Consider the following 10,265-nt stretch of genomic DNA (forward strand, 5'->3'; position numbering starts at 1 on the left):
GGGGTGGGGGAAGCTCCAGCTGCTGCTTGCACCGTGAGATGGTGGGGGCAGGGGGGCATGTGCCCCCGGATCTGCATGGTGTGGGGCGGGCTGCAGCTGAGGTGTGGAGCCAGCGCTGTGAGTGGCTCTTCTCTCTAGGGGCCAGGCTTGGAGTGGGCTTTGTCAGCACTAGGAAGAGGCTACAGCCACCCCATATTTCGCCACCGCTCCGCTCCCAGCCCTATGGCACCATCCAATGCAACCATGTCTTTTCCTGGCACTTTGGTGGAGGCAGGGTGTTCAGCCAGGGCTATGCTGGGCGGGTGATGGTGGTATGGGGCTGGGAGCAGAGCTGCGGCAAAATTTGGGGTGGCTGTAGCCTCCTCCCAGTGTTGCCGGAGCCCGCTCTAAGCCCAGCCCCTGGCGAGAAGAGCCATGCACAGCACCAGCTCCGGCTCCACCCTGCAGCTGCAGCCTGCTCTGTGCCACGCAGATCCAGGGTAACGCATCCCCCACAACCCTGCCCTCCCAGGTTGCAAGCAGTGGTGAGAGCCGCCCACAAGCCGCAGCTCTGTCCTGTCCCCCTGGGAGCCCCTGCCCCCTCCCTCACTGTGGGGGGGCATTGATTTGCCCCTTCCCTCCCCCCTCCACTTCCATCACACCGGACTTGCCACCTGGAGGCAGCTGTATCGGATATCAGATCAGTACTGGATATGCCTCCTTAAATATAAGCTATTGGTATTGGCGCCCAAAATCTCTGTTGGTGCATCCCTAGAAGTCATGAATGAGTAACTGAAAAAGGACTGTGCCTGGAGCACTCTGGCTATCTTAGCTCTAATGACCATATTGCTCTAACTATAATATACTATGTTAATATGTGCGTTCTACCTCTATTAGAATTTCAGTAAAGTGTACTATTTTGATAAACTTTTTTTTTTGCTTGCGTAGACATGGGAGAAGGGTGAAACACGTTAAATCAAAACTATATGGCTGAAGTTAAGGAACAGTCAGGTCCATCTTTTACATATCACAGTGACCTTTACTTCATCCTATATTTCAGACTGAATTTTTATGGTGGGTTTGCTCCTTAAAATCTCCAATTTTACACATGTAACTTAATTTGGGGAACACATACTACATTTTTAAATGCTTTTCTGATTTGTCTGAATTAGACGTAGACATCAAAACACTTGGATTTGTACTGCACTAGCAGTCTTGTCTGACAAATTGGTGGCAGTTAAAAAAATTGTTCTTGCTTTCACTTTTTAGATCTTCAGGTCCTGAGGAAATGGACTTAATGCTTTGTGCACAGATAATTTCCACTTCCATAGACATTTGTCTCGCCTCTTCATGTGTACCTCAGCTCTATTTATCACAGTGCCAGGCTTTGTTAACTAGCATTAGGAGATCTCACACCTCTTGCTGGTGGGGCAGAGTGTTTTCAAAAAGCACTATTCATTATCTTGGAGATTTTCCATAATAATTTTATGTGAATGAAAGCTCATAATGTATGCAGAGGAATTACTTTTTTAATATAAGAAGACCAAGTATATATCATATTTTCTTGTATATCATGCTCCATGTATAAGAGGCACACCTTGTTTTTTGGAATGTCAACCAAATCAAAAAAATGTCCTTGACAATACCAGTAAGTAGAGTATTTTCATAAGAAAATTACAGGCATCTGCAGGAGGAGGGGAACAGAAACCTGTAATGGTGGTTCTGTTTTAACCCCATAGCTGTGGGACATTGTACCTGCCTAGCTCAAGAAGTGAGGCTGGGCAGTTTGGCTTTTGCAGGATCAGGCCTTTAGCTGCTGCCACTGTTTGAGCTAAAGTGTCCGGCCTCGTTTCTTGGACTTGGTGGGCAGCCAGTTGTACCTACCATTTTTAGCCCATCTGGCTCAGAGGGGATCTGGACAGTTCCACTCCAACTGGAGTGGTCCTTCAGCTGACCCTGCTGATTGAGCTGAACAGCCTGGCCCCAGATCTTAAGCTGGGTGGCCCCTTAGCTGCTCTGGCAGGCACTGTTGTCTGCCTACTTGTATTAAAGAGCTGGTACATTTGACTCCTGCAAGATTGGACTCCTTGCTCCCCACATTTCCTTAAGACATGCACCACAGTTTCCAACAACTGTTTTTTTAAAGTGTTTGTTGTATATGAGTAAAATGTATGTTTCCTCGTTTCTTAAATGCAGACTAATAATTTTTGCCTCCAATATTAGGTTGCAGAAATTATCTCAGAAGTACGTGAACCAATTGTTACGTTTGATAAGCCTATAGATGCAACTGAAATGAGAAAGCAACAGCTTCAGGTAAATAAGTTTTGGATCATATAAAATCAATGGACATAATAACTTCTACTGAAAGCTCCTTTTATTTTATAATAAATATTTTTATAAAATATTTAAAAGACATGGACTAGTCTATGCAGGGGCAACGCATAGGGGTGCACATGCACCTCCTGTGCATGGCGGTGCACCCCCTGCAAAAAGGCACTGCTGACAGTCCCTGATTGCCCCTGGCCGCCGCCGGCAGCCTGCAGGCAGTTGCCAACCCACGGTCGGTGCTCACCACCCTCCAGCTACCGACAGTGCCCTGAGTGTCTGCGGGAGCTCCCTGTTCACCGCCACCAGGCTTCCGCCACCACTGGTGCAGCTGTGCCTCTCCAGCTAGCAGGGGCACATGCCATTCATGAGTCTGTGTACAAATATTTTTAGCATAATAGTTTGCAGTTTGTAAAGATTTAGTTGCAATACTGTCACTTACATTTTCTTGGTATTTCATTTTAGCTGGCTGAAATAAAAGTGAGACTTTTTGAAGCAAAAGTAGCTTTGGAAGAGTGCATTGATCTTCAGGATTTTAATCGTGCATCAGTATTAAAAGAGAAAATAGCTGAGCTGGAACATATCAAAAATGATCTGATAAAAGAAGCAGAGCAGCCTGAAATTAAAGAAATGCGTGTGGAAAAGGTTCTCTTCTTTTTATTAATCTCCCACATCCTTCCCCAGACTCCCCATCCCCTTACCAGCACTTGCATGGTATATTTTGAGACTGATATTTTTATTCACTGGTTTGTAGTTACCCAAGTGCTGAACGGGCCTGTGACTTCCTTATATGTGTATTTAAAGCTGCAAGCCAGCATTTCATTATCTTCAGTGTCACTGTGGCACTTAAATTTGAAAGTTAAATTGTCATGCACGTTAGTAAAATGCATTATAATTTAACTGCTGATTTTTTTTTTTTTTTTTAATATATTTTTTCTTGCACAGTTCATGTACTTGGGTAAGGTTGTAATTAAACCTTTGTATATTGGGTTTTTATCCTTAATGCTGTTAGTCATAAATGAAAAAGTAAATTTCAAATTCAGCAAACAGTAATCTATTTTCACTTGGATGCCAATAGATAGATGCTGAGTAGCACTCCTGAAAAAGCGTGTAGTATAAGGATAGCATTTCACTTGAATAGAAAAAAAATTCCTCTTTTGTCTTCCTTTCCAAACAACAAGCTTCTTGTTTGTCCTTAAGAATGATCCTGAAACACTACTGAAGTGTTTGATGATTTGTTATGAACTTCTCAAGCAGATGTCATTTGTGAAAGGAATTGGTCCAACCATGAATGGAATCATTGAATCTCTGGTATGTAACAATAAACCCTACAACTTTACAGATATATAAATTGAAATGTATTTGTTCTAGTTTCATTTAATTTTGTCTTAAGTATTATGCGTAGAAAAATTAGTCTTGTAATGCTTGCATCTCCAAACTGTTGTGATAACCATGAGCATACAAAAAAGGCATTTATCTTTAGTAAGACTTGTACCTTTGCATATGTATAAATATGTATTCATTTATAATTTTTCACGTTAATTTTTAAAGTACTCTTGGTACTGGTCCAGTGGTCCAAAAAGCATTGATTTGGTTTGCAAAAGCATATTGGTGCTCATTTGGAAGTTCCTAGTAAACATGAATGTTAATTTTAAAGTCACATGAATTCTGAGTCAGAAGCACCTAAACCTTGAGTAAACATTTTTTGAATTCTTATTATTGCACATATTCCCTTCTTAAAGGAGTCTTCTAACTTGCTTTTTAAGTGTTACACCAGTGATGCCTCTGCTTGCCAGTTTTTGTGGGTTTTTTGTTTCACCTTTTTTTTTTTTGTTTACTTCACATTTGTTGATTGAAAGCAGAAGTAACTATACTATAGTATAACTATAGTAACTATGCTACTGCTTCACGCTTCTTCTACATATACTGAATGAGGCTATATGCTTTCTTTGACTGAGGCTAAATGCTCCCTGCTGCTGCTGCTGTGTGCACCCCTAGGGGAGGTATGGAGGGACATGTGTCCCCCTGGATTTGTGCACATGGAGAGGGCGGGCTGCCTGCTGTGGGTTTGGGGCCAGGGGCTGTGCCGGCCCCTTCCTGGTGGGGGCTGGGCTGGGGCTGCACTTGGAGCAGGTAGGGATGGGGTGAGTGATGGTGGCTCTGGAAGGGGTGGGTATGGTGTGGGTTATAGCCACCCCAAAAATCGTGGTAGTCCCAGCCCTGACCCCCCCAGCCCCCCTCCCCCTATTGCCGCCACTGCCTGTCCCAGCCCAGCCCCCACTGAGAAGAGGCCAGTGTGGCCTCTGGCTCCAAGCTCGCAGTGGACAGCCAACCTTGGCTCTGCACACAAATCCAGGAGGCACATGCCCCCCATGCCTCCCTTGGGGGTGCGCACAGAGGCAGGGAGCTGCCCCTACTCCCTTGTGCCCCCTGGATGAGCCACCCTTGGTTTTGTCCTGCTTTTGGCAAGGTCGCAGCCCCTGCCCCACTCCCTCCCTCCCTCAAAATGGGGGCCTCAGTCTGCCCCCTCCTCCCCCGACTTACCAGCTAGATACTGCTCTCTATGCTGCTGGGCTGCATTCCTGTCTTTGTGCATGCTGCAGCTGCACGCATGCACACAGCATTTATCAGTGACAATTATCTGCTACCCTGGCCAAAAAAAGCAAATTGCTGATAACATTAAATTTCCTTTTATTGGTGCAGATCTAATATGTGATTGATATATTGGTGCATGCCTATTGGACACAGATGTTAATAGTCAGTTTCCCACTCTTTTCTGCAATGATGTATGTCAGTGTCTTTGGTGTGTGTGAGAAGTAGAAGCTAGCTACTTAAGCAATGTAGGCCCCGAAAGCAAATCATCAGACAACATGCATTCAATTTTGTCTTGCTATGTGCGGTATGTCTAGTGTATAAATGTAAATGAATGTTGGTATATGTGATAGAAGGTGGTGTGTAGATTTCCTCTTGAGCACCCAAATGCCATCCTAGTCCACCTAGGAAAAGCCATTAATGGAAGTGTTGCATGGGTCTTCTATTTTGTTACTACATTTTTTGTCATTTAGCCTTCTACAAAAGTCGATGCCTTAAGTATTTTTTCAGAGACACGAGCAAGTGATATAGGCACATAACAGGTGGAATAGAATCTGGCTCTTTGTCAAAAGTGCATTTGTATACTGCATTTTATAGATCTTTTTAACACGCATCTTCCAAGTATTTGTTTGCAAATGTTTAGGACAAAATACTACGTGTTAATTTTAATGCCAAAGCTATTGTTGTTGTTAGATACTGCCTGGAATAACTAATGTCCATCCAGCTGTAAGAAACATGGCTGTTATGTGTTTGGGTTGTTGCGCATTGCAGAATAAGGACTTTGCCCATCAACACCTTGCATTACTTCTACAGGTAAAAAAAATTTCTTGGGCCAAGAAATGGGTTGTGACTGCACAAATGAGTACTGACCAACAGGGCTGATTGTATAATGGGAACTGAATGGGTCAGCTGTTATAGTTCTTTCTTTTAGATATTACTAGGAGTTGAAATTTAAATTGGGGTGGTTGTTTTTTTGGTGCTATTATGAAGTTGCAGTTCTTCAATTTTTGTATATATTTGTATGACTTAATCCCTAAAACTCAGTTAAGTAAAGCTTGTGTCAGTTTGGCTTTATTAAAAGGAACTTGAATATCTCTGCAGTTGAGCATTCTTCCATCTTTCTCCTCCCCCCTCTCCCACCCCAAATCCAGGTTTTACAAATTGATGATATCACGGTAAAGCTAAGTGCTTTGAAAGCAGTGTTTGACCAATTGATGTTGTTTGGAATAGAACCATTCAAAGTGAAAAAAACTAGTGATCCTGAAAGTAAAGATGCAGAGGTCAGAAGTAGAGATTGTGAGGAAGAAGAAAATAAATGTAAAGAGGCTGAAGAAGAGACAGCTACTGTTCACAATCTTCTACAACTCCTTTCCAGTTTCTTAGACAGTGAGGTAAAATATTGTATGAAATAAGATCAGACTATTCTATAGTTTCTGTAATCTTTAAGTTTATTTTTGTAGGAAGATAAAAATTCATTATATGAAAACTCTAGAATTCTGTTTGTATGGATTTGTATATTCACTGCACTTGGAGTTATTTCATTGTTATGACCTTTTGTCTGGGGATACTATTATAATGTTTCATTAAGGGTAATGACTGGAATCTTAATCTGCACTAAATTTTGTAGGGATGATGCCAGGATGCATTCACATGCAGTTTGTTTTAAGATCTGGGCCATACTTGCCCATGTATGTCAGTCAAAATACTATATTTTTGTATATAACAGTATTTTTTCACTTAAGGTTTCAGAACTCAGGACAGAAGCTGCAGAAGGCCTAGTCAAACTGATGTTCTCTGGGAGATTAATTGGTGCCAGACTTCTTTCTCGCCTTGTCTTGTTGTGGTATAATCCAGTGACAGAAGATGATACTCGACTTAGACATTGTCTGGGAGTGTTTTTCCCTCTGTTTGCATATGCAAATAGGTATACATTTTTCTGTTACTCCATGTTAGAAGTATATGTTGCCGTTCTCTTCTCTGGCAGTTTTAGCAGAGTTTGTTCTTATTCTTTGTGTATGTTGTATATGGGACATGGAGATTAAGAATAAAATCCAGAATAAAAATAGTTTTATTTAATGGAGGATAGGAATTGAATAAGTCTACCTTCTTTATTCCCCTTTACTTCTGTTCCTCCCCTCTTCCCTCCCCCCCTTAAAATTTAGGACCCTAAACCAACTCCCTAAGAAAGTGCAATGGCAGTTTAGATTCAACTTCTTTGACGTTTATTTTTTTAATGAAATGCTAATTTTTAAGAAGGACCATCTTTTGCTGTATTTATGCTGTTGTATACCACAGCCAGACCGAAGTATCACTAGAGAATTTGCAGCGGAACTTCAAAAAGAAACACTGAACACAGTGCTCAGCACTTATGCAGCTAGGCAGGTGGATTCATCTTTAAAGGGCTGAACTAGCAGCAGAATTGCTGATGTAGTTTTAGATGTGGAGATATGAAGTTAAGAAAATAAGATAAAAAAGTAAACTGGCAGCTTTAAAGCCTTCCTTTTTTTCTGCCCCCCCCCCCAAGACATTTTTGCTTTGTAAGTTTGTTCTTGTTTTTAGTATAAGAGTCGGAACTGTTTAATGATATAATTCCATTATTTTCAGTAGGAAGCTGAGTAATAGTTCTGTGGCCTATGCATTGCTAATAAAAATAGTTGAGCTAGCTTTTAATTGACCTTTTGATTTCTCTTCCCACACCCCTACCCCCCACACTCCATTTCTGTGAACTTAGTAATGAAGAAAAACTAGTTTATCTGCTCGCTTGCAGTCTCTAAATGTAGAATAATGGACTGTGACCGTGGGTGTATCAAGACCTTTCCTGGTTGCAATAACATTCAGGAACATTGCCTTGAATGCATACTTGACTGCCTGTACCACCAAGTCAAGCTTGTGATTTTTTTTTCTTTTTTTTGTGTCATTGGTAACAGAGTCCAACTCCTTTTCATGCCTCATGGGTAATCTTCCCTATTTTTATTCAAAAAGCATGGAAGAGAATGACAAAGGATAAGCTATAGGAGAAAAGCAAGGAAACAACATTTCTATAATTTTAGAATAGGCCAAATTGGGGGGGGAAAACCATGTTTAATAATTTTCTAAATATCTGAGTATGAAAGCATCCAAATACTTCAGGATTAGGTTGATCAGGAACTCCCAGTACAAAGCCTATTTAGTTAAATTGATTTTATGAACTGATTGGGTTCAGTTCTACATGCTTGTCTGGCTTCTTGGGCTAGAAGAGCATCAGCTGTGAAAGAGGATGCGTGCCATTCAGAAAAGAAAAACTTACCAACTAATACTTTTTTCTTTCTGACTTTTGTAATCATAAATTCCCTAGGTAAATCTCTCTTGACTCTGAAACATACAAATGATAAAAAGGCTAATACTTTGAGTTGAAATATTTTTCACTTAGAAGAAATTCTATTTCTGTAGTTGAGCTTTGGAAGTACTAATCAGGCAAAGAAAGAGCCATGTCCAAAACCTGGAATCTGTTGTCAAGTGAGACTAGTGGTATTGGCTCAGACATATGTGTCTGAAATTAATTTTGCCAGGGTGGGAGGAGAGGTCAATCCGAGTGAAGAAATACTGCCATAGCTGCTGTAGATGAGGACTCTTGCTAGGGGTCCTTTTTTGTTGATTTGATTGTCTGCTTCGCATGAGAGGAAGGAGCAGTCTCTTATTCAAGAACAGTCAATATTACTAAAATTTGCTCTTTTGTAAGTCTAAATCCTAGAGCCCCTTCAAGTGTCCCACCTGCAATTCAGTAAGTATCTTAATTTTTACTCTAAATGATTCATTTTATCGAGGCTCATGCAGTTGCAATTTCAGGTTCCCATAGGCTGATTAAAAATACTATTATTCATTCTAAACAAAGGAAGTACACAGATCCATTTGGGTCTTACATGTGCCTGCAGTGCTTTTCAAGACAGATGCAGACAAATCTAGGATAGACTGGAAGTGGCAGCACTTCTAGAGAGAGATTAATCCAGATAGGTCTTCAGAATCTACAAAAAGGCTTTATCAGACCACCTACTATAAGCTATAAGAAAAAACCGCGAAGGGATTCTTTCTATTAGTACTCTGCTTAGTGAATTCTCATTGTTGTTGGGTTCTTATTTAACCTTGATTTGCTCAAAAAACAAACTTGCTAGCGAAAACTGAAGGCAGCTGCCTTGCTTCCTGCAGCAACTTCCAGCATCATGTTTAGGGTGGGGTGAAACAGAAACATCTCAGGCAGAAAATCTGTTTGTCTGTGAAACTGGTAGAAAATGGCACAAAAAATGGATGGGTGAACTCAGCCTTGTTAACAGTATGGATTGGCCAGGCCCTATTGCTTTCTCTGTCTACCAAACAGTCAACCCTTTGGATAGAGGAACAGGCTCTGGGGGTGCAGTCTCACAAGTGAAAATCTGTATCTGGAGCCTGCCTGAAGACTTAGCTTTGTCTTTACTGGAGCAGCAAAAGTGAGCCCTTACAGTCTGCCTGGACTGTTTCTGTTTCTTCAGGGAATAAGGGTGAGAGGTCCACTTTGTAATGGGGTTGTGGATTTTCATGTTAGGAAAGAGGAAATTTTGGGATAAGTTAGAATAAGCCTGTTTATTTCTATTTATTTTACTAACTTTTTTTAAATTCCCTTTTAAAATAGGGCTAATCAGGAATGTTTTGAGGAAGCTTACCTTCCAACCCTGCGAACACTGTTTCATGCCCCTGCATCTTCACCTTTGGCTGAAGTGGATATTGGTAATGTTTCTGAACTGTTAGTGGACCTGACAAGAGCCAGTGGACTGAATCCTCAGGCAAAAAATTCCCAAGATTACCAGGTATGTTGAACTTGTTTGAGGGAGTGTTACTTAGGCCCCTGACCTGACAGATTTTTATTTTAAGGCATAGTGGGATCTGATGTGTGATCCCAACAATCACGCCTCCTGCCATGCCACGTATATTCAGCAGGACATGCATTTTTCGAATTGGGTATTAGATCCCAATTGTGCCTAAGTTTACCAGTACAAGGGGAGCTCTGTACTTGCTCCACCCCACCGCAACCATGCTATGCTGAAAGCTACTGCAGGCAGCTGCCTTAGAATTTCTCTCAAAAGTTTGTTCCTGAGCTAATTAAGGTTAATAAGATCTCAGCGACATGATCTTGGACTCGCCTTTTACCAAGAAGTTGAAACCTGGGTGCACTTTGTCAGTTGGGGCTGGGGACCAAATCAGTCCAGTCACAACCCCAGCTGAGGGGCACACAGGGTGTTTACAGGTCCTAGTGCATGGGGACCCTGAGATCTGGCAGTCTGATTCTGGGGTCCCTATGCCTGAAGATGAGTTGCAAACATGGTTTTACATGTCCTGGAGTTAAGGACTCTAGACTTCTG

At 41.6% G+C, this 10,265-nt stretch overlaps 1 protein-coding gene across 2 annotated transcripts in view; it reads left to right on the top strand.

Annotated features, from left to right (window-relative positions):
- Positions 1 to 10,265, top strand: part of NCAPG (non-SMC condensin I complex subunit G) — a 56,835-nt gene that overhangs the window by 33,126 nt on the left and 13,444 nt on the right. For both annotated transcript variants that reach the window (XM_019526438.1, XM_019526439.1), the window contains 7 exons: positions 2,203 to 2,292; positions 2,770 to 2,949; positions 3,505 to 3,615; positions 5,590 to 5,709; positions 6,048 to 6,287; positions 6,639 to 6,820; positions 9,539 to 9,713. In XM_019526438.1, the coding sequence (XP_019381983.1) occupies positions 2,203 to 2,292; positions 2,770 to 2,949; positions 3,505 to 3,615; positions 5,590 to 5,709; positions 6,048 to 6,287; positions 6,639 to 6,820; positions 9,539 to 9,713 (1,098 nt within the window). The remainder of the gene's footprint in view (positions 1 to 2,202; positions 2,293 to 2,769; positions 2,950 to 3,504; positions 3,616 to 5,589; positions 5,710 to 6,047; positions 6,288 to 6,638; positions 6,821 to 9,538; positions 9,714 to 10,265) is intronic.

The sequence above is a fragment of the Gavialis gangeticus genome, unplaced genomic scaffold (genome assembly GCF_001723915.1).
Source record: "Gavialis gangeticus isolate Ggan-Ray unplaced genomic scaffold, GavGan_comp1, whole genome shotgun sequence".
In the NCBI taxonomy this organism is placed as follows: Eukaryota; Metazoa; Chordata; order Crocodylia; family Gavialidae; genus Gavialis; species Gavialis gangeticus.